A 24,612-nucleotide genomic window follows, 5' to 3' on the forward strand; every position below is an offset into this window, starting at 1 on the left:
ATCTGAGTTAAGAGGTATTGTGGTAATGGATATAACATATTTCAAAAAATCCGAAAAACTCACAATTGAACAAATTAATACATTCTGAACTGGGACTACAAACGAAGAGTACAAAGCAGATTATAAAATTTTAATAAACCATCACGGCTATTGAATATTTAAGTAGGGATTGGTAGAGCATCCTTCCCTTCTACTAAACAAACTGATTTCTGTTTAGTTAAGGCTAAAGGTGAAATGCGAGGCACCAAATCCTTTTTTTTTGTAGCGCACACATCTGCTTGCAACCATATGAAATCGAAACAAACTTCAATGAGAAACACCCAATAAAAAGGAACTGCTATGAGACGGAAAAAAAATCAGAAATCTTCAACTCACCGTACTTTGCCCCTTCCATGCTAGTGGGCGCCTGGGAACTGGGATCATGGTCAGCGACAACCTTTTTGCTTTTGAGCGGAGTCATCCACCCATTGCAAATGCGGCCGGCAGCATCGTCAACCGCGGCCGGCTTACCTGCACTCCCACCCCCAAAAAACCTGAGGAAGGAGAGAGAAGTCAGACCATGGAGGCAAATCGAGATGAGGCCATTGTAGCTTCAGTTCCCGACGTCGGCCAGGCGCGCCTCCACCTTCGTGTCCGCCGCGGACAGCACCGCCGCCGCTGCCGCTCCCTCGACCTCAACCTACTGCTGCTTTACGCGACCTCGGGTGCTGCCGCCACAATCCTCGTCCCCCTCCTCCGGACGAGGACGGCCGCTCCTCCGAACAGGCCGGCGGCCAACCAATTCGAGGAGAGGCGGGATTGGGGAAAAGAGAGGAGACGCGGGGATTGGGCGTCCCCGCGATCTAGGTTTTCACTGCCCCACACGGGCAGGAGAGGATGGTGACGCCCCGCCACCAAACCCAACCCCTCTGCCTCGCTGAGCCGCCATCATTGGAGCCCTCGCTCTGCAACCGTGCGGTGCGAACGGGGACAGAGAGGCGCCGCCTTGACCGGAGAGCTCGAGCCACGGGGTCGTGGACGACTTTCTCAAAGCGGCGCGCCGCTGCCCGCCCACGTCGCCTTCTCCGGCCTGCCACCTCGTCCATCCCCGTCCGGCTCCATTGCTGGGAGAGGCGGCGTGCCACCATTGGGAGGAGGAGAGAGGTCGTCGTCGGGGAGGAGAAACGGGATTGGGGAGGAACCTGAAGAAGATGCGCCGCGCAGGAGGCCGACGGCGAGGGTCCAGCGACGGACTCCCTAGGGCAGAGGCGAGGGTTGGGCGGCGGCCGTTTGGTGGCTCTGAGGTTGGAGGCATGCACATGGGAGCGGGAGAGGGTGAGGAGAAGAGGGATGGAGATTGGGAAGGGAGGAGCGAGGCCAGATTGGTTTGCCCCTGTTCGATCTAGATTCTCTCACCTCTGGTAGACACGCGACTTGGCGACACAGAGCATACAACACCGCTGCCTCTGTTCGTCGGTCCCACACGCACCTGGTCCCAGCTGTCATTGATCCGTTTGGAGAAGAAACTGGTGACAAAAAAGCGACAACATCCAATGGCTGAGGTGAAAAGCGGGAGTGAATCGCTGGCATCCAACGGCCAACGAACGTTTGCCCCTCTCAGAGCCCTTGCATGCCCGAGTAGTCTAGGGACATTTATAGGAGAAATTTGCACAGGTGCAACATTATGTTTTGGGATGTCTGGCTATGCAGCTGAGGTTAGTCATTTTAACGCTGTTTTTCTTTCTCAGTGGTAATGGATTATACATCCTTTACGTGACATTTTAGAGTGTGTACAAAACTGTTCCCCATATGATTTGGTGCCAGTTCAACTTCTCCTATTGTACATATGGCTAATTTGTTTGATGGTCCATACATGTTATTTATAAGATTATGAGTTGCAGATAACTAAATACCTGAGTCCTTTATTTACCTGTTCGTTAAATATTTAGTTGCGGCAATATTGCAGATTTCCTATTTGTTTGATTGCTCCTTTGCATACGTGTTAGTGCAGAGCATCGTCCTGGTCATTCCAATCTTCCTGAACAAGATGTTTGTTCTTGTGTAAACAACAAATTGCAACATGGTAAACTGATCAAAAATGCAAGATAAGTGTTTTGGCCATCATTTAAATCATTGCTCTACTTTAACTCTATTGATCTGCTGGATTCTGACGGCAAATAACTTTTTATTTTTCAGATATTCGGGAGACCATGAATGGCTAGAAATAAAATTATAGAAATGGTAGCAGAGCTGTCTAGGCTGACATCACGATGTGAAGCGAATGCAATTCTTATTTATATGTGGTCTCCCAAGGTGAAACATTAATTTTTTTTCAGTATTTGTTAGAAACTTATCTATCAAAAATTAAGAATGTCAGAAGGCATGTTCCAATAGAAAAACAATAGGAAGAGTTACATAAATAAAGTTCTATTCTCACTAAAAAAATTATGCCTTAGATAGTTGTATTTGAGCAGTTTAGCACCAGAAGTTGCAAATTATTGGTTGATATCGCTTATGTAACTTTTAGCCTATAGTTGTTGCTTGCATGAGTAGCACACGGTCCACCGAATATCGTAGCGAATTGCTACACTTTTTTGTCCATTGTTGGCCCTAGGTAGTAAATATCCTTCAAAGGTGAAATCAATAACTTATTTTATGATGTACCAAAATAAGATATTAGATTTAATGAGTTTTAGATTTGCAAGGACTGTACTTTTTGACAGATATTAATTTATCTTTGCAGGTTGATGCGAAAATATATATACTCTTCGTTTGTGGAGGGGCCTTCAATTACTTGGGAAAGATTATCTCGGAAATGTTATATGGTTGGAAAAAATCAATCTCTACCTTTGGGATTATCCTTATTTTGTCTACACTTTCATGATGCGGGAGAAAGTTTTGTGTACGGTGTAAGACATCTCCGCCATCCGTTTGGGTGGAAACACATATATGTCGTGAATTGGAATCAGGATGCGCTGTAGGACTGAAGCATGGTACTTATTGTTGCTTTAAGCCTACTGTGTGATACCAGCATTAAGTAATTTCAATATCTCTCTAGAGTCTAGACTGAACTGTTATCTTCTTTATTTTAATTAGAGGTTGCTGAAAATAGTCGGCTTGGCTCATGAAAGATAAATTCTTTAATGTAGACAACCGTGTTTGCCTAAGTTTGCCTTATTTCTTCCAGTTTTACTTATTACTCTCAACTTTTAAATAATTACTTCCAGAAGGCTTACTTATAAAATATGTAAGCTTTATTGCAGACCTATTCTGACACAATCTTATAGTAGATAAGACATTTTCGGAACAATGTTGATGTGATGTTTTCACGAATGATGGAATGATGATTAAGGTGGTCATCTCGGAGGCTCGATTTATGTAAGTCCATGACTAAAACTTAGTTCCCCAGTGTTTAGATGTAGGTGTCGTTCCAAGTTTTACTGCCCAACATTTTTAAATATTTTGCTATCTAAAATATGCTAAGATGGACGGGCGCAGCAACGCGCGTCTTCATGTTCTAGTCCTTCATGAAACTCCAGTCCGGAGCAATCATGCCCTCGTTCTGGAAGTCTCTGAGCTCTGAGTCCTTTACTTCGCATGGCCACCACTGACCCTTTTCACCTTCGCGGTTCCGGGCCTTCGAAGCTTTCTTTTGCTCCAATTCCTGCACCTTAGCGGCCATTCTAGCTTGTCCTTCAATTTCTTCCTGGATCTCCGCTAGAGTTGGGATCCGGTTGAGGTAATTGCTGGAAGAGGCGAAAAATGGTTGAGCTAATCTAATGTCGGAAATATTGGGCGGAAGGAACGCTATGGGCTCAATGAACTTTGGCTCTGTGGGGTTTGGTTCTGGGCTATTCGGAGAGCTATCGGTATACTTAGGTGAACTAATGGACATATTTCCAGCTGCAGGCATATGGTAAAATGGTTTGAGTAGCTGGAACTAAACTAGCTAAGCTAGGTCTTCTTCTTCGGGTTCGGCGAACTTACCGGCGATGGCGTGGTGGTTCCCCGTGGCGCCGGCGAGGTCGAGGTCGCCGGACTTGGTGCGCAGAGACTCCGCTTGACCACGAATCAGCGGCGGATGAAGTTTCCCGATCAACCGCGCTAATCTCGGGTCGAGGATGGCCTTGGAGCGGCGGCGGACGAAGTTTTCTGCGGAGAAGTTCGCCGGAGTTCAGATTCGTCGGGCTGCGCTGGCGCGAGGTAGGAGAAGAAGTGGTGAATGCGGTGAAAAGTGAAAACTTACCGAACGCGAGGAGTATTTATAGACCCCGCGCGGAGATTCGTGAGCCGGATCCAACGGTGGGAACGGAATAGTCGCGTCGTTGGATAACCACCACGTGTCTTAGGTCAAAGCGGTAAAACGATGCAGTGGTGACCTAACTGTGCACCACCGAAAATTTCGGCTGAAGATTCGCATCTCCGAAAATTTAGCGCGGGAAAAGAGGAAGTTGAGCGTGACCTGGGCGTGAAATCTGCTAAGTTACCATTACAGAAGAACAAATGATTTCCGGTTGAATGAAGTCGGAAACAAGGAAGTTTTGGAAGCTCTTCAAGATTCTCTTCAGATCCGAGTTGAATGAAGTCGGAGGAATGATGAATCTCGGAGAACTTCGGGGGCTACTGTTGTGGGTATACTTTATGGGTGTATCAACAGCGTGGCCTAGATCCGGCAAGCCCGGGTGGCCCATAGACGGTGATGGTGGCATGTGGCCCATCGGGCGGCCCAGTTGCTGTAGATCAAGATGGATGAAGTCCAGCCTAGGTAACAGGAGCCGGATCTTAACCGCCCTATGAAGATAGTCGGATCCATGAAGGCCCATGAAGTATCCGGATCCAATACGGCGCATAAGGCAAGGTGGATCCTTGACGTGCACACACGGCAATGTAGTATTCCGTAGTTAGGCATCTTGTATTCCGGCTAGGACTCTCCGTGTAAACCCTAGATCCGAGCGTCTTTATAAGCCGGATGCTGGGAGCCCTAGAGGGAGGACCACAACTCATTGTAACCACGTGAAAGCGCCCAGATAATTCCAGACAAGCAGCAGTAGGCCCTGTCATCGTGCAGGTGTTCCGAAGCTGGGTAAATCGCGTACCACCGTCCCGAGGACACTCCGCCCAATGGCCCCTACATCTTCTTCCCTCCATGAGGATCCCTCCTCTGGAGTACCGTCGAATAGGCAACGACAAGTAGCATCGCCGGAGGCCTCCTTGTCGCTTCGCCGGCACGACGGCACCGGCTTGGAGCACCCACCAACACCGTGTGTTGCAAACATCGTCGCCGCTTTTAGCAGACGCCGCCGCCGCGTGTAGCAGACTCATCCGCTGACTGTAGCACCTGCCGCCGCGTGTAGCAGACACCGGCGCCACGTGTAGCAGACGCCGCTGCCGCCTGTAGCCCGCCCACGCCGGTGCCTCTTGTAGCACAGGCCGCTGCCGCCTGTAGCAACCGCCGACCCCGCATGTAGCATCACCGCCCGGAGGCAGACAGCTACACAGTCACCAGCCCCGCCGGCCGTGCCCCGGACCGAGGCTGGCGCTGCCGGCCAGTCGGGAACTTCGCCCGAGTCAACCGCTGCCGACCGGCCCCTTCTCTGGCCGTCCGTGCCTCGGCCTAAGGCTGCGGCTGCTGGTCAGCCGCGTCCAACACTGCCGACTGCCGCTCTCTTTTGCTGCCCTTGCAGGAGAGAGAAGAGAGACAACGTATCCCGTGCTCGCCGGAGAGAAGCGGAGAGAGCTTTGGGGGAGGTGGAGCGGAACGAGATCGAGCCCTTTGGAGACGAAGATTGTGGTGGAGCGCACCCGAGCGGATAAGCCAGAAAGGAGTTAGGCCCCCTTCTTTTTAGCTTCTGCTTCTCTAGAAGCTAGCTTTTAGAAAATTGCTGGAAAAATCTGTGGTTGGGAGAAGCTGAAAGAAGTTGACTCCTTCCATTCTTTTTGGCTTCTGGCAATTTAGCTTTTTTGATATGTTGGGTTGAGAAATGTCTGTAACACCCCTAAAGACATGGCACGGATGACCTCGACCTTGAGCTTGCCGGTTGCGGGAGGTGGTGAAGAGCTCGCGTGGGGCGCCGGGCGTCAGGTGACGGCGGCCGCACCGCCCCTTTCCGTCAAGCGGGCGTGCTTATCTGGGCGCGGTGGTCAGGCGCGAGCGTGGGGGCGACCGTCGGGCGCAGCCGTCAGGCGCGAGCGCGGGGCCGGCGGGAGAGGTCGCGGGTGCGGCAGGGACGGCTGCGTGCTCGACGTGGCAGGCGTGGAGTTGAGGAGAGCCGGCGGCGGGTTCAGCACGAGCGGTTGTGCTGGGTCGTGGCGGATGGATGGGGAAACCTTATCTCCTCAAGCGAATTGGATCGGCTGACTTTTTCTTCCCATTTTTCTTTTTCTATGCGGTGGCATCCTGGTGTAAATAAGACAGGGAATAGGGGTATGTGACAATACCGTTTCGGCCCATGGCTCGGAATCCCGGGAATCTGTCCAGAAGTACCTCTCAGACCGCTTCTGGGGTTGTACATGATTTCAGCTTCGCGGTGAAAATAAGCAGTCTAGAATCTAGACCCTTCTTTTGGGCTTGTGTTGTTATGGACCGCGAATCTGCCCCATAAGCTTTCCAACCGGGCTTCCACCCCTTTCCATTGCATTTAACGGAAAGAACGAGTACGAGTTATTTTACAACAGAGAGGGGGTAGGGAGAAGGGAAGCGAGTTGGGGCAGTGCCAGGAAACCCACTGTGGATACTCGCCATCGAATATCCACTATGGGACAAAAACCTGACACCACCGAAACAAGTTCTAACATAACAGGTTCACACAACCCAGCTAAGGGAATGACAGGTAGCAAAACATCTAAGGAAGTAGCAGTTCAACAGCCAAGAGCTCGAGATCATCAGCTACTCCCAGCAAACTCGGACAACAAGAGCCTCAGGCGCCTTCGATCATCAGCAGCTGCGTCTGGCCCGGTGTAGCTGTTGCACGCCTTGAGTAGATTGATGCCGCAGCTTGGACTATCTTCTCTGCGCCACCAATCAAGCAGTTTTTTCCTCCGCCTTTTGCAACCATGTCCAGTACACAATCAAAGCCACCGCAAAGTATGAAATTTCACTCGGCGATTTCAGGATATGTTTTTCAAAAGTGATCTTGTTCCTCACATTCCAAATCGCCCAACAACTATTGATATAGAATTTCTCAAAGCCAGTGGAATAAGTATGAAACCAAGCCATAGCTTGCCAAAAAGAAGTAGGGATACATCTCGCCCCCATGGCCGAAGCCAAAACCCCCCAAACTACTCTCGAAGTATTACAAGTAAAGAAGATATGGTCATTCGATTCAACTTGCCTGCAAAAGGAGCAAGTTGGTGCTCCAAGCCAATTTCTTCTTTTCATATTCTCTCGAGAAAGGATAGCATCTTGGCATAATTGCCACATGAAGATCTTAATTTTCAATGGAATCTTGGCTTTCCATATCCAATTGTTATGAGATCCAGCCAGGTTTTTTTCCAGAAGGGTGTACACTGATCTAGTTGAGAAAATAGCATTCTTGTTCAAGGACCAAGTAATCTTATCATCTTCATCATGAAAGGGAGCCGAAAGTAAGGTGTTTAAGATATATTGCCAATGGTCAAGTAACTCACCTCTCAAGCGCCTGCGGAAAGGAATATCGAAGTTTGCATCTCTGCAACTTTTCATGGTACAGTCTTGTACCTGACATAGGTTAAAGAGAACAGGAAATTTATCACAGAAAGGTTGCTCGCCCCTGATTGGGTCTTTCCAAAGCCTGGTAATGTTTCCATTTTTAACACTACCTTTCTTCCAGTAAAATAAGTCTCCTTGACTTTCAACATTGCTTTCCAGCAGGGGGAATCATTGAATCTTGAGGTGACCGTAGCCACAGTTTTGTTTCTCAGATATTTTGCTTTGACAATTTTCTGCCATAAACCATCCAGGGTGTCGAGTTTCCACCACCACTTACAAAGAAGGCTTATGTTTTGTTTCCTTAGGTCCTTAACCCCTAAGCCACCTTTCTTTTTCGATCGACAAACTCTGGTCCATCTGACCATATAGTACCCTTTTTCTGTTTTTTTCCATGCCAAAAAAAGCGTCGCCTATATTTATCCAGCTTTTCTATGAAAGTTTTATTTCAAAGGAACATGCCCATGATGTAAGAAGGGAGATTGGATAGACATGCATCAACCAAAGTAAACCTTCCTCCGGAAGAGGAGGATCCACCAATCCAAGCATCAAGCTTTTTAATGAATTTGCTTTCCACAAAATCTAAATCTGAATTTTTTAGACATCGGAAAGAAACCGGGACGCCCAAATATTTCATTGGTAAGTTTCCAAGGGTGTGTTCGGTTCTAGAATGAAGAGGAATGGAACGGAACCGTTCCGCACTTGGAGCCCGTTCGCGTGTTCGGTTTGCCAAAGGAACGGAACCAACTGGTTCCACAAAAGAGAATATTCCTCTCAGATGTGGAACGCACTGGTTCCACCAAATTGGTCGGACGATGAGGAACGGCTGGCTGACCAGCCCAACTAATCCCTCCAAAAAATAATTACCCTCCCTAACCGTCTTCTCTCCGTCCTCTCGGTAGATGCTTGGGCCGGCAGTGAGCAGGCGCGGCGCCGGATTGCGAGCACGAGAGGCGGCCGACGGTGACCAGGCGCGGATGCCGACGGTGGGCAGGCGCAGATGCCGACGGCAAGCAAGCGAGGCGGCTGACGACGAGCAGGCGCGGCGGCCAGCATGCGCGTGGTGGCGAGGCACACCGGCGGCGGTCGCTCACACGGCGGCGACCAGGCACGCGCGCGGCGGCCAGCTCACTCGGCGGCGGCAAGGCATGCCCGGCGGCCCAGCACACGCGTGGCGGCAAGGCAAGCCCGGCGGTGGCCAGCACACGTGGCGGCGGCCAATGCACGCGGCGGCGGACTAGCACACACGCGCACGGCTATGCTTGTTGATTTTGGCATGTGATAAGGATTTGCATAAAAAATTATGGTTAGGCATGTGTTGATTTTGATTTGGACACACAAAATCATGTTTATGCCATTCCATTCTATTGTGTGATTCCAGAACCGAACAGAAAACGGAACCATTCCGTTCCTCGATTTTTCTGAACCGAACACAGGATCGGAACCATCCCATTACATCGGAATGGAACCATTCCATTCCGTTCCCCTGGTTCCAGAACCGAACACATGGCAATTTGGCATCCAAACATGTTGGCATTGAAATTAGCTATATCATTGTCTCCTCCAATAAGAAAAATCTCGCTTTTCTGATAGTTTATTTTGAGCCCCGACATTAATTCAAAAAGATAGATCTAAAGCTTCAGATTAATGGCTTTGTCAGGGTCGTGTGAGAGACAAAGAACCGCGTCGTTAGCGTATTGCATAATGGCTACACCTTTATCAATAAGGTCAGGTGCCAAACCAGTAAAGAGGCCATTGCCTTGAGCCTCAAGGACCATTTTGGTAAGGCATTGCACAGCGGAGTTGAAAAGGAAAGGGGATAGGGGATCGCCTTGGCGAACCCCTTTCGATCATTGGAAATATGGTCCAATCACATTATTGATTTTAACTGAGACCGTGCCATTCTGCAGAATTGTTTCAACCTTGTTACACCAAAAGTCTCCAAAGCCCATGGCTCGTTGACTGTCTAGGAGGAAATCCCAATTTACTTTGTCGAAGGTCTTTTCAAACTAAGGCTTTAGGACAACACCAATATGTTTTTTGACATGGGTATGATGCATAAGCTCATGGAGTGACATAATTCCATCAACTATGGTTCTATTTTTCATAAAACATTTTGATGAAAGCTAACAATTTTGGGAAGGAAAGGTTCCACCCTAATGGTAAGGACTTTAGTAAGCAGCTTGTAGATGCATCTAAGGAGGCATATAGGCCTTTATTGACTAATTTTGTTAGCATCAGACATTTTTGGCAAAAGGGTGATGATGCCATAATTTAGGTGTTGCACATCAAGAGAACCATCATGAAAAGAATAGAAAAGGTTCATTATGTCATCTTTGACAATAAGCCAACAATGTTGGTAAAATTCGATGGGGATATTATCCGGCCCAGGAGCTTTGTTTTTCTTCATCGAGAATAACGCATCTTTCACTTCTTCAATAGTGAAAGGCCTACTAATAATCTCATTATCAATATCATCCATTCTCTCATGTGGTTTCCACATAGAGTGATTTAAAGGAAAAAGGTTCCCAGGAGCCGGGCCGAACAAGTTTTTATAATAAGAAGTGGCATGGTCTATGAGATTTTATGTTCCCTCAATAACTACCCCATTATCATCTAGGGATATCATAGTATTTTTTCTTTTGCGACCATTGGCCACCCGATGAAAGTAACGTGTATTTAAATCTCCCTCAAGGAGCCATTTTTCATGCGATTTTTGGTACCACAACAACTCCTCTTCTTTATAGATTTCCATAAGTTCAACCATGATCATAGTTTTTTTTCATACTTAGATCACTTGATAGTTCCAAGGTTTCTTCTAGCTCCTCAATATATGCTAACTCCTCTTTTAAATCCATTTTCTTTTTCTTAGTATGCCCATACAGATTTGAACCCCAACCTTTGAAGAATTTTTTGAAACGTTTCAACTTGATGTTTAAAATGTCAATGGGATCATCACTATAAACTCTTTTGTTCCAAATTTCAGCAACCATAGGCAGAAAATCAGCATGTTTGAACCAGGAGATGTCAAACCTAAATTCCCTCGACTTATTGGCAATAGGAGATTTTGTACCAGTATCAAGAAGTAAGGCATTGTGGTCCGAGATATCTCTGACCAGTTTTCTGACCGAAACTAGAGGAAACATGTCCTCCCAATCAGGCGACATAAAAATACGATCTAGTTTTTCTAGGGTGGGGGAAGCTTGTTTATTAGACCAGGTGTATCGACCTCCATGCATGAAAATCTCGTGGAGCCCTAACGTGTGAATGACAGAATTGAAAATATCAATGGAATGTGAATGCACAAAATTCTTATTCTTCTCTCCACTATGTCTCACAATATTAAAATCGCCTCCAACAATATAGGGCATAAGAAGATTATGACAGAAAGCGGAGAGTTCAGTAAGGAATTCCAATTTCTGCTCCTCATGAGGAGCACCATAGACAACAACAAGAGCCCAATTAGTTTTATGAATTTTATCCCACAGAACAAACTGAAGCATGTATTTGCCTTGCTTAACAGCGTTAACCTCTAAAGATTCATTCCTAACACCACAGAGGATGCCGCCAGACTTTCCGACGGAAGGAACCCATTTCCAAAAGAAAATGTTACCCGGATCCAGCTTGCGAAAGAAACTGAGATTGTAATCTTGTTTCATAGTTTCTTGAATGCCAATAAAATCTAGGGAATAATCAAATATCATATCTTTGATACATGTCACCACCCCTTTCTTTCCCACACTCCTACTATTCCATATGACACCTTTCATTTAAAACGACTTGGCTTAACGTGTTTTCTAGCGACCCGGCCAGGAATCTGGGAAGATTTGCCACCAGAAGAGGAGTCATTCTTGGCCTGACTTCTCGTGTTAGGTCTCGAGACAATCACTACTGGCTTTTTCCTCGATGATTTTTTCCTTTATTTCTTACTATAGTAAATGGTTCATCATTGTCAGAGGATGGTATCCAATCCATAGATAGAGGGGTCGAGTTGCCAATATTGTTTTCAATGTAAAGATTATCAGCATGTAATTGAGCAGACACATTTTTATTAGCCAATTCATTTCTAGATGTTTCCAAGTCTCTAAGGATGTCAATGGCAGCAAAGTCATTATCAGGAATGTGTACACCCATTTTATGTGCTCTACACATCAATTCACTATTGGAAAGAGTAGCAAAGGAATTAGAATCAAAGGCAGGAGAAGCAATGTTACCTTCCAAGTTCCTCTTCTTGGCAGCTTTCTCCACGTTGTACATAATGTTCGTGTTTGTATCTGCTGGGGCCCTGCGGCTACACCTTGAGACATCCAGCTCCTCTTGAATCTCCTCCTCCTTGTCCTCCAAAGAGATCTCAGGGGATTGGACCAGGTAACCTGAGGATTCGTCCATAGGGGAAGTTACAGTATCAGTAACATCAGTTATCACAGGAAGCGGTGGCCACGCCTCTTCCGAAAGAGTATGTGAGAAAGGCAACATCAAGGATGAAAGAGGAGCAGCACTAGGAGTCACAGGATTACAGTGCATGACATTATTAATATTAAGAATAGGGCAGGGAACGAGCCACTTATTAGGAGACATACCAGGCTTGAGCAGAGCATCCTCATGTTCTCTAGCAATGGTTTCAATAAGGAGTTCTCCGCCAGTACTATCGTCCTCCGATTCCTGAGTATCCACTTCTTCCGTAACATCAGTGATGGTTACATTCTCATGCTGGCGCCCCTGGTGCACAGATTCAGTCTGGCTGCTCATGAGCTGTGTTTCAGAGTTCTCCTCAGTAACAATGTTACTTTGTTCGAATCTTTGTCTCTTCGGGGAAGGAGCACCCGAGTTGCCAACAGCCACATTAGTAGTGTCTCTAGGAGTTCTACCAACCACAATTTTGTCCACCTCATAATAGAAGTCATAGAAATTGTCACCAAGGCAACATTCAGCACTAGGGGGAATCATTTCTATGTCTCTACAGCCAACCAACACTTCATATTCAGGCTTATGCAGAGTGGAAGCCTCCAGGTCTAGAGATACACCAATGAGCCCACCAACATAGAAGACATTAGCTTCGCATGTCTTATCCAGGCGAATGTTGCTAATTTTTACCCAGGCTTTCTGCAGCTGAGCTTTAGCTCCAACTGAAGCAGTCCACGGTGAAAGACTGACAGTCGCATCGGTTGTCTTGAGCTTCATAGACGTCCGTAGCACACCGCTCTTTCAACCTCACGAGGAGTAGGGAATCGCATGGTATACTGGTTGGGACCAATATGGCCCTTGCTGTGCATCTCCAGCTATCCCCAAATATGATGTTAAAAGATTGCTCAATCTCTCTACAGGTTGCATTCCCCTCTATGATAGTAATCACAACACTGGTAGCCCTCTCCTTGATTAATTTGGAGGAACTTTGGTCTGGCATATAGAAAAACCACGACCAGGGGCTGAAATCCACACATGGAAGGAGCACATTCCCAAGGAAGAACAGTTTGACAAATCTGCACAATATGCCCAAGTTTTTTGCAGCGGTCGCATCGGATGGTGGGGCACCGAGCAGTGTAGTGGCCAGCTATGTTGCAATTTAGACAGGGGATTGGGTCACCGGCAGCCATTAGGGAACTGGCTCCGCCCCCCTGAGCAGCACCAGTGTTACCTCCAGCAGTCGAGGAAGCTTCCTGGCGGTGCTTCTCGGACTCCCATGCCGCCGCTTCCCACCGATCGTTGGACTGCTGAGAGTGGGAGTTGGAGCCACACAGGTTGGTGGAGGAGGTCTGCGCCGCGTCTTCTCGCTGCCAGACGTTGCGGCCACGCCCCCGGTTTGGTTGATTGCGTCCTCTTCCGCTGCCGTACCGTCCTCCGCCATCACCCATTGACGGAGGAGAGGCAGCGACTTGTGCGAAGGAGCGCTGATCTCCGGCAACCTTGCCACGCCACCAGCCGAACGTATCAGGAGCTCGTGGAGGGGAGTGAGTTGGAACCCTAGATTCGTCCCAGAAGTGGCCGAGGATGAGATCTAGGCTAGACCAGGCGGCGGCCCTCCCACCGGGAGATATATAGGAGCTAGGGTTGCTTGGGCCCACTTGTCGGAGGCCGCCATTGATGATGGATGGTGGAGGATTGGGCTCAGGACACGTGTGGCAATCTCCCTCCATGGCCGCCATGGACGCAGTAACCACTGGGTTAGAGCCTAGCCCAGCACCTGAACCTGGGCCTCCCGCCATGCGAGCGCTTTGATCCCGCCCCGTCACAACTCACAAGTGGCGTACAGAGCACGCAGCCGTCGACATCTCCGTTCTCCCCCTGTTTCAAACCCCGCGTAGCCCCACCGCCTTGTCCTTTAGCTCCTCGCCTCTATTCTAATCTTCTTCGGTTAAGGAATCGAAGCTGGAGCCCTGCATCGTCGACTCGGTCACCATATTCTGCGCCTCAGGCGGGATGTCGTCGCGCCATCGATCTCATTAATAGGAAAGATTGAGATGAGAGTCACGGCGAAATTATAGGGAAGTAAAGATTTTAGGAACTCGGGACAATGCATGCTTTGTGTAAGCAGGGATGGGATTCAACACACTTTGTATTGATATCAACAGGGGTATATATGCCCGTACAAGAGTACACACGATGCAGTTTCAGTTAGTGCAGAACGTGAGCTCGTGTGAGAGAACGTGGGGAAGGGACGTGCGGTGCCTTTGACTAAATACAGTTAGCACACGCACGGACACTATGGTTCAACACCCCCCGCAGTCGTGACGTCGCCTGCGGAGACGCAAAGACTGGATCGGAACTCTTGGAAAACGTTCGTCGGCAGTCCTTTGGTCATCACATCGGCAAGCTGTTGGCGAGTTGGAACATGGAGCACGCGAATGTCGCCGAGGGCCACCCGCTCACGGACGAAATGAATGTCCAGCTCCACATGCTTGGTTCGGCGATGGTGCACCGGGTTCACCGACAGGTACACCGCCGAGATGTTGTCGCAGTAGACCAGCGTCGCAGAGCGTACCGGGCAGAACAGCTCGCCGAGAAGTTGGCGGAGCCAAATGCATTCAGCGACGGCATTGGCGACGCCGCGGTACTCCGCCTCTGTGCTCGACCGCGAAACAGTGGCCTGCCGCTTGGACGACCAGGAGATCAGCGAGTCACCGAGGTAGACGCAGAAGCCGGATGTCGAGCGGCGCGTGTCCGGGCAGCCGGCCCAATCGGCGTCGGTGTAGGAGCGCAGAGCGAGCGATGAGGATGCAGTCAGCCAGAGGCCGAGGCTGGTGGTGCCGCGCACATAGCGCAGCGCACGCTTGATCAACGCTTGATGGCACTCGCGAGGATCATGCATGTGCAGGCAGATCTACTGCACGGTGTAGGCGAGCTCCGGGCGGGTGATGGTGAGGTACTGCAGGGCACCCGCCAGACTCCGGTAGGAAGAGGGATTAGCGACCTTGGGACCATCGGCAGAGGGAAGCTTGCTGTGGGTGTCGATCGGCGTTGGTGCAGACTTGCAGTTGGCCATGGCAGCGCGCTCGAGGATGTCCTCGGCATACTGCTCCTGTGACAGGAAGAAGCCCGCGGGTGTGCGCATCACGCGGATGCCGAGGAAGAAGTGCAGGTCGCCAAGGTCCTTCATCGTGAACTCGTGTGTGAGCTTGACGATGATGCGCTGAACGATCTTGAGCTCGAGGCCGTGAGGACGATGTCATCCACGTAGAGAAGCAGAAAGGCAGCGTCAACACCATGAGCGTAGGTGAACAAGGAGCTGTCGGAGCGGGTTGCCGTGAAGCCGAGGGTGGCGAGGAAGCTGGCGACGCGGAGGAACCAGGCACGCTGCGCCTGCTTGAGCTCGTACAGAGACTTTGTCAAGCGGCACACATGCTCAGGTTTGTCGGGGTCGACGAAGCCGGCAGGTTGAAGACAGTAGACCTCCTCCGCAAGCGTGCCATGGAGGAACGCATTTTTGACGTCGAGCTGGTGCACCGGCCAGTAACGCGAGGCGGCGAGCGTGAGCACCGTGCGAATGGTTGCGGGCTTGACGACCGGCGAGAAGGTCTCGCCGTAGTCCACACCGGGCCGTTGATTGGAGCCACGGACGACCCACCTGGCCTTGTAGCGCTCGAGGGAGCCATCAGAGCGGGTTTTGTGACGGAAAACCCACTTGCCGGTGATCAGGTTGGCGCGAGGAGGCCGCGGAACGAGCTCCCAGGTGCAGTTGCTGACGAGCGCGGAGAACTCTTCCTGTATGGCGGAGAGCCAGTTTGGGTCCTTCACCGCGGCACGAACGGAGCGTGGCAGTGGAGAGACGTCAGCGGACATTGCTGTAGTAGAGGCGACATGAGCGTAGCGTGGGTTCGGCTTGAAGATGCCGGCCTGGGCGCGGGTGACCATCCGCCGCACAGGTGGTGGCGAGTGCGGCAACGGCGAGCCAGGGCTCGACGTGGATGAAGCAGACCCACTCGTCGACGAAGCAGCGGTGGAGCCTGAATCCGCGGAGTGCGCGCGCGGTGAGAGCGCACGGGAACTAGGCAGTGGATGTGAATCCACCATACACTCCTGAACTGGCGAATGCAGCCCACCAGCGGCAGGTGAGCTTGGCGTCACTGAAGGAGCGGTCTGAGCATCGCGCACAACCTGTACAGGGACAAATGACACATCTTGATCGCTGTCAGTGGCAGGGGCTGGCGGTGAAGCGGGCGGCGCAGCAGTGGCGAAGGGGAAGGCATCCTCGACGAAGTGGACGTGTCGCGATGTTAAGACACGGCGGGAGACCGGATCGTAGCAGCGGTAGCCACGGTGGTCCGGCGAATAGCCGAAGAAGACGCACGCGACGGAGCGGCGATCCAGCTTGTGACGCGATGTGGCCTCTGTGTTCGGATAAGAGAGGCACCCGAAGACGCGCAACATGCTGTAGTCAGGGGCGACACCGAGGAGCAGCTCATGGGGCGTGTGAGGCGCGGTGGAGCGGCACGGCCGGCGATTGAGGAGGAAGGTGGAGGTGCTGAGAGCTTCGGCCCAGAACTTGGCTGGCATCGAGGCATGGAACAGCAGCGCGCGCACGCCATCATTCAGAGTGCGAAGGATGCGCTCGGCCTTGCCATTTTGCTGGCTAGTGTAGGGACAAGAGAAGCGCATGATAGTGCCATGGCGCGACAGAAGAGAGTGCACGGTGGAGTTATCAAACTCACGGCCGTTGTCTGTTTGCAGCGCAAGGATTGGGCGCTGAAATTGCGTCTGAACATAAGCATAAAATGCAGTGAGAAGGGAGGCAACTTCAGATTTGTGGCGCATGGGAAATGTCCAGGCATAGTGAGAGTAATCGTCGAGAATGACTAAATAATATGCATAACCTGAGACGCTTACAACTGGGGATGTCCAAACATCAAGATGAAAAAGCTGAAAGGGAAAGTAGCTACAGCTAGACGACGACTCGAAAGGCAGACGAACATTTTTGCCTGTTCTACAAGCATGACCGGAATGGGAACTGAATTTTGTACATTCAAAAGCAAAGCTATTGGACAAGCTACGGAGTGCAGCGACGCCGGCATGACCAAGTCGCTGGTGCCACAGGTCGACGGAAGCGACGCCGGCGAAAGGACGACGCGACATGTGCGGAGAGCCTGACGACACGGGGTACAGATCGCCGTCAGAATCACAGCGCAGGATCACCACCTTGGTTCGAAGGTCCTTCACAGAAAATCCGAAAGCGTCAAACTCAACAGTAACTGGATTGTCACGAGTTAGTTGTCTAACAGAAAGAAGGTTCTTTATGAGGGAGGGAGAAAGAAGAACATTGCGGAGTTGGAGCGGTGAGGAGGTGGTGATTAAGGAACCAGTGCCAAGGTGTGTAATGGGCAGAAGGCCACCGTTGCCGACAACAATTTGAGAAGAAGAATGAGAAGGACGCAAGGAGTGGAGATTACCGGGGTTGGAGAACATGTGTGCAGGCGCGCCGGTGTCGAGGAACATGTTAGACGGACTGCTGGACGATGATGACGGCGGGGCCGCGGAAGCGTGCAGAGCGGCCTGGAGCGCACTCATGTCCCATGGCTGCTGCGGTGGAGTGGAGGACGAGCCTGCGCCAGGCGTGCCAAGCCCCTGGAAGAGAGGCGCGCCGTGACCAGGTGCAGGGTTGTAGCCGTACGACGCGGCCGGCGGTGCGGTCGTATACTGAGGCGCAGCCATGTACTGCGGTGCAGCCATATACGCCTGATGATGCGGAGCGCCAGGGCGTGGGCCGAGCACGCCAGCTCCAGGCGCACGCCATGCGACAGGCCAGGCCTGCACGAGGCCGGTCCAGGAGTTGGCGCCGGGCGCCGGAGCAGGGTATGCAGGTGGACGAGACGCGGGCGCGGCAGTGGATGACGACGCGCTGTCCGTGACCTTGCCCTTTCCCTTGCCCCGGTTGCGGGTGCGGTTGGAGCCGTTGGCGCCTTGACTCGGTGGTGCGCCGTAGGAGACAGGAGCAGGCGCTGGAGCGGGGGGCGCGGCGGGCGCTGGGGGAAGAGCAGTTTGCGCGCGCCCAGCGTACAGGGCATGCACAGTGGCCTGCTGACGGGCGGACTGCTCCGCACGGTGCTCCTCGAGCATGAGAAACGAGCGGACCTGGAGGAAGGAGGGCAGGGGCACGCGTGAAGTGATGTGAGGAATGGCAGCGTGGTACCGTGGGTTGAGGCCGCGCAACAGGTTGAAGACCTGCTGCGTATCCGTCACAGGCTGGCCGAGGTCGCGGAGCTGGTCGGCGAAGGACTTGAGGCGGGTGCAGTACTGCATGATGGTGATGTCCCCCTGAACGACGGCGTGGTACTCGGCGTCGACGTACACCGCGCGCGACAGTTGGTTGTCGCGGAAGATGCCCATGATGGCCGTCCACACGGCAACCGCAGTGTCCTCAGGCTGCATGACGACGTCGAGCAGCTCTGGCGACACGGAGATGTAGAGCCAGTGGGTGACGGCGTGGTCGATCATGACCCACTCCGGGTCGTCGTCCCGGCGAGCGGCGGTGGGGTCGATGTGGTCGCCGAGGCCGAACTTGCCGATGACGGTGAGGAGGAAGCGCCGCCACTGCGCGTAGTTGCCGGCAGCCAGATCAAGTGTGATGGGCACATGCGATCGGATGGCAACCGTCTGGATCACGGAGGCTGAATGGAGGAAGGAGGTGGCGCGGTGTTGAGGGCGCGGACGACGGTAGGCCGCGGAGAACCGGGCGGCGTGCTATCGGGGGAGTCCGCCGGCGTCACCATGGGATTGTCGAAGGAAGATGCGGAAGCGTGAGAGAGGGGCTGCGAGAAGGGGTTGAGCAGATCCTCCTCTGATACCATGTAAGCAGGGATGGGATTCAACACACTTTGTATTGATATCAACAGGGGGTATATATGCCCGTACAAGAGTACACACGATGCAGTTTCAGTTAGTGCAGAACGTGAGCTCGTGTGAGAGAACGTGGGGAAGGGACGTGCGGTGCCTTTGACTAAATACAGTTAGCACACTGCACGGACACTATGGTTCAACACTTTGGTACCAAGTCTCGGACACAAAACTATAATAACAACGCCAGGATACCCCGCCGGCCGCCACCTCAAATCGTATTCTTCTACTTCTGCACAATAATCCACCCATCGATGGCTGGTGAAGGCACGAGCAGCAGCCGCCGCCTTAGGATCTATGGTCCGGACAACCTAGGTATCGGGGACGACGAACACGCGGCGGACAGAGATCTGCGCGGAGGGATCCGGAGCGAGCTCCTCGCCACGATCCACCGCTGCTACGCCGGGGCGAAGCTCGTCGACGTCGGCTTCTGCTTTGGGCTGCTGGACCCGCGCCGCAACATCGCCGTCGGCCAGGCCATCGCCTGCGCCGAGGATTTCCTCCTCCGCATGCCCACCGATTCGGAGGAGGAGGAGAAGCCATGGCGGCCGGCAAGTCGGCCCTTGATACGGTGCATCTACGAGCGCTCGCTCGACGGCCTCGTCGCCTTCCTGGTCGCCCTCTTTCCCTACCTCACCAACTACAGGGCCATGTGGTACCTCAACATGGCTGATTCGGATCCCCTCGTGGCTGCCCGCCTCGTCATCAACCACCGCGGGATGGATCGGACCTTCGGGTTTGCGTCCGACGCCACCGTGGCCGCCGTCGAGACGGCCCTCCGCTGCGCCGCAGCCGCCGCCCAGCACCCCAACCCGCGCCACTTTTCTCTAGGCTGGAGGCTACTGTCCCCTTCTCTGCAGGAGCTATCACGCCCCAGCTGCGTTACCCTAAACCCATCTGACCTAATCCACATCATGTCGCTTCTTCGTCGGCAACAGCCGCCTCCCGTGTCTATTAGCCTGGACAAAATGTGGGAGCTAGCCTCCTGTCGCCTCCTCAAGCTCAATCTTCCAGAGATGAACCCAGCAGTAGTGCCAAAGCCGAGGATGACGATTATGAGGCGCACCGTCAAGCTTGCCTCTTGTGGCCTTCTCAACCTCAACCCTCATCAGGCTATAACGAACACCTTCCCTCCAGTGCCGCGGCAGACTCTCAGGCGTATGCTTCTCACCACCATCCATGGATACTACCTGCAGGCTCTTGCCAGGCTGCCCAAGGACAAGCTGCGCTCGCGCTACCACCACAGTCTGCTCCTCGCCGGCCACTGCTACGGACCGCTCGACCCCGTCTCCAACATCATCCTTAATACCCTCTGGTACAGCCACGCCTACCCTCTAACGCTAGAGAAAAACGTCGAGGTCGAGGCCATCAGCACCAAACCCCTGCTGCGGATCGCAGTCCGGTCTCTATATGGCCTCGTCTCCTTCCTTTGCACCAGCTACCCTGCCCTCACGCCGGGTGAAGCCCTCCGCCGACTGCACGTGGCTGCGGCCGATCTCCGGGTTGCTCAGGGTGATCCAACCCTGCTTGACAACCATTCGGGAGCACCACCGGTACCTGTCGAAGAAGCCTACGCGGCTGCAGCCAAGGCCGCATACCACCCCAAGCCGCATCAGCAGGCAGAGTTCCTCGGACCATCAAATACCGTGTTGTCCGCCTTCTCGCAAGTCCTCCAGCTTGATGATCCGGGGAAGATCCACCAATTATTGTTGTCTGTTGTTACGAGCAGCAGCGTAATAGCACAAGAAACAAAAAACATCAACGTGTTAAGCCCCTGGGATTACTCTTTTGTCATGGGAATTGTAGGTGACTTCTGGGACAACCACAGCAGAGCCGTGAGAATGGTGAAATCTGCAATCGATATGTACAGCCAGCAGCACGGGGTAAATGATTGCTCTTAATTTTACACAGACTAGCTTGCTGGATCTATGTAAATATACTATGTCCTTCTGCAAAACAATCTGTAATAATTAACAACTTGCTTTTCTTTGTTATTAGGTACCAAAATACGAGCTCCATGTTATCTGCGGTGTCAATGAGTATGTGGATGCCCCTGTCCTGGTGACGCCATTTGAAAACATGTACCGTTGCTCCCACATCAACTTCCTCGCAACCCAAACAGCAGGCACACGTCCAGTGCTCTTCTTCGCTGAGTGCCGCAACGACGGCTCTGGGGTAGGGTTGTGCTGTACTGTGGCTGTGCCACTTCCAGGCGCTGGTATGCTATTTTGATTGTGGCTTACTCTCTATCATCAGTTTTTATACCATCCAAAAACTATATAATAAGTTGGTTAATTCCATGTGGCAGAGCAAGTCCGTTGCCTTTACTGCGAGTGCATGGGGAGCAGGATTGTGCACCCGGCGGTAAAGGAGGAGAGATTCCGTGGGCGTACCACAGAGTTTGAGAAAATGTTGGGCGGAGATGAAGTATATTCACAAGGGTACCGCAACAATGACATCATCTCTGGTAGCCATGAAGAAACCTTGTGGGTGGATTATCTAGAGGAGGACCAGATATACGGCGATTACGTCTGCGACCATAGTAAAGTCGAAGAGAAGTTCCCAAGGGACTTATTTTAAGACATGTAGAGTTTCTGCTACACAATGCCTTGTATCTCTCTCTAGGAATTAGATAATGAGGAGACAAAGCACAAGGTTTGCAACCACAGGAAGATGTATTTCCTCAAGAAACACTACACGACTTAGGACTCTAAATTCTTGTTACATCATCAAAGCGTTACTCTAGACCTTCATTGTCCACAATTATTATTAGGGATTTCTAGTTTCGTGCCCCTGGTTCGTTAGTTGTACTCAGTTTTCCCCAGTCCCTTAGTTTTTCCTCAGTTTTCCCCTCCTCTAGTTTGAAACACGCACAAGTGCTGGAACGGCCGGTAGCCGTCAGGTCAGAGGCCTTGACCGTTAGTCTGACCGGGTGGGGCCGCACAGGGGCAGCTCCTCCCTGACCGTCTCGTGCTGACGGGTAGGGTCAGGAGACACGTCGGAGCAGCCATCCATCTATCGCTGACGTGTGGGCCGTTTTATTTCATGATTTTATACGCGGTGCTGCCAATGACAAATGGGGCCGCTCTATAGGGCTGCCGCAGCCAATGACCAGTGGGGTCGTCTATTTTTCAGGAAAAGACATATATTGCCGCTCTGTGGGGCTGCCGCAGCCAATGACCAGTGGGGTCGTCTATTTATTTAGAGAAACTCATATATTGCCGCTCTATGGGGCCTCCGCAGCCAATGACCAGTGGGGTCGTCTATTTTTCAGGAAAAGACATATATTGCCGCTCTGTGGGGCTGCCGCAGCCAATGACCAGTAGGGTCGTCTATTTATTTAGAGAAAATCATATATTGCCGCTCTGTGGGGCCTCCGCAGCCAATGACCAGTGGGGTCGTCTATTTTTCAGTAAAAAACCCATATTGTCGCTCTGTGTGGCTGCCGCAGCCAATGACCAGTGGGATCGTCTACTTATTTAGAGAGAAAAAATCATATATTGCCGCTCTGTGGGGCCTGCGCAGCCAATGACCAGTGGGTCGTCTATTTTTCAGGAAAACTCACATATTGCCGCTCTGATATATGTCTTTAGAGAATATCATAGAGAGAAGCAACAAGTTCGCTAATTAATTATTCTTAAGCTAGACCGGAGAACCGCTGGCAGCTCGTTCCCCACCGGCGGACGGAGCAGCCATCACCGGCGCCTCGTCGCGCCGCCGGCTCTGTCCCCCGGCGGCGTCGGACGAACTGCGGCGCTGCACGTCAACCACGGCTCCAGCACTTGTTTCGTCCGCACGCATTGTACCCACCGCAGGAAAGTCCGCCGCATAGCAGAATCCGCCGCCCACGACGACCGGGATTTGTTCCGCGCACCAATTGGTATAGCTTGGTAAGACCTCCGCTTCTGCCTCCCCCGCCCCCTAATCGATTCGGTTCCCGTAATTTATTGGAGTTTGCAGGTACGAAATAGTCCTCAATGTATGGTCGTAGCGGGTACACCGGCGAGGGTGGGGATTCGATCATGTCGTGGCCACGTTCTACTTCTCCTACCTCGTCGGAAGTGCAGGTATCTAGCTTCAGCTCTCTGTACTACCGTTGAATTTGAAGTTCCGCCATGGCCTGTTGGGGTGATTTCAGTTGTTCTTTTTTCCATTATTGTTACAGTTAGCCAGGCAAGCCGATGATCCATGGTACATTGCATACCAAGATGAATCAACCCAGTGGTGTAGCCAGAGGATGGATTTGGAGGAGAAGGTGGCCAATTTAGGTGATGAATTGGCCCGTAAAAACCTGATGATATTCGAGCTGAAGCGTATTGTGGAGGAAGAAAAGAAGAATTCAGAGCTTATTCGCAAGGAGAAGTTGAGAGTTGAGACAGATCTTGCCGTATTTGATCAAGTGGTAGAAAATCTAGAACATGAACTTAAAGTGATGGGAGAGGAGAAAAGTAGATTCATCTGTGCAGTTTTATTAGGTGTCATCCCTGTCCTAGCAGTTATGTGGTTCTGGTAGACGATTTAGTATAGAATTGTTATTCAGTAGATGGCTCTAACCACTGTATTTTGTTGTGGCTCTAAGCACTGTATTTTGGTGTACAATTTACTACTTGTGCTAAGTAATGCGCACGATAATTTTAGAATGCATGAACATTTTATAAAAGTGAAGGGATCCCAAAAGTGAAAGCATGTACCAGCCTCCGGATCAAATACATATCAATATCTTCCCAATCAAGTTGGGATAGAATTCAAATCATACATACGGATGTACATGGACACATCAAGAACGTGGAGAAGCTTTTTTTGAGACGGAGGTAGTAGTTCGAACAATTTTATCCCATTTGGAAATTGAAAAATACAAATTTATCATAATTTATCCCAATTTGCGGCGTCGAACACGGTCATCTGCGCCACCAAACGTTGAAGCGATGTTATCGGCGATGGCTTCAATGTTCGTGGCATCGATGACCAGTGTCGGAACCGCCGCTGTCTTGGTGTACTTCATCAGCGACGGATCTGCGGAGGGCTGGATCGGCGGCTTTGCAGCGCGGTTGTAGACGATGGCTTCAATCGTCTTGGCATCGATTCGCACTCTCGGCACCGGAAGTGAGACATCAACAGGCTCCGACATTGAAGGCTGGGTCTGCGCCGTCGAAGCGATGTTGTAGGCGATGGCTTCAATGTTCGTGGCATCGATGACCACTGTCGGCACGGCCGCCGTCTTGGTGTTCTTCATCATTCAACGAATCTGAGAATAGAATCCTCACCGGTTAGAGACAGAGAGAGACAGAGAGAGACATTTCAACTATTTCGACGGTTAGATCCTCACCGGCACTCTTAGATCCACGGCGCACGCACGGTGAGATCGGCGCCGCCGCGCCCGCCGCACGCACGGTTAGATCACGCGCCGCCGCCGCCGCCGCCGCCGCACGCACGGTTAGATCCGCGCCGCGCCGCACGGTTAGATCCGCGCCGCCGCACGCACGCACGGTTAGATCCGCGCCGCCGCGACCGCCGTAGTAAGAGAGGAGGATGCGACTGGAATATGCGACTGCCAGGGTTGGTAGGTATGTGCTCTGCTCTTGTCTCCGTATGCGTCCATCGTGGTAGAGAGAGAGATACAGGCC

At 51.6% G+C, this 24,612-nt stretch overlaps 1 protein-coding gene across 1 annotated transcript; it reads left to right on the forward strand.

Annotated features, from left to right (window-relative positions):
* The first annotated feature begins 20,148 nt into the window (after positions 1 to 20,148).
* Positions 20,149 to 21,623, forward strand: LOC127297685 (uncharacterized). Its single transcript, XM_051327994.2, has 3 exons — positions 20,149 to 20,871; positions 20,987 to 21,206; positions 21,297 to 21,623. The coding sequence occupies exons 1-3, from the start codon at positions 20,149 to 20,151 to the stop codon at positions 21,566 to 21,568; spliced, it is 1,215 nt and encodes a 404-aa protein (XP_051183954.2). The 3' UTR covers positions 21,569 to 21,623.
* Positions 21,624 to 24,612: the final 2,989 nt, after the last annotated feature.

This window comes from Lolium perenne, chromosome 4 (assembly GCF_019359855.2).
Source record: "Lolium perenne isolate Kyuss_39 chromosome 4, Kyuss_2.0, whole genome shotgun sequence".
In the NCBI taxonomy this organism is placed as follows: domain Eukaryota; kingdom Viridiplantae; phylum Streptophyta; class Magnoliopsida; order Poales; family Poaceae; genus Lolium; species Lolium perenne.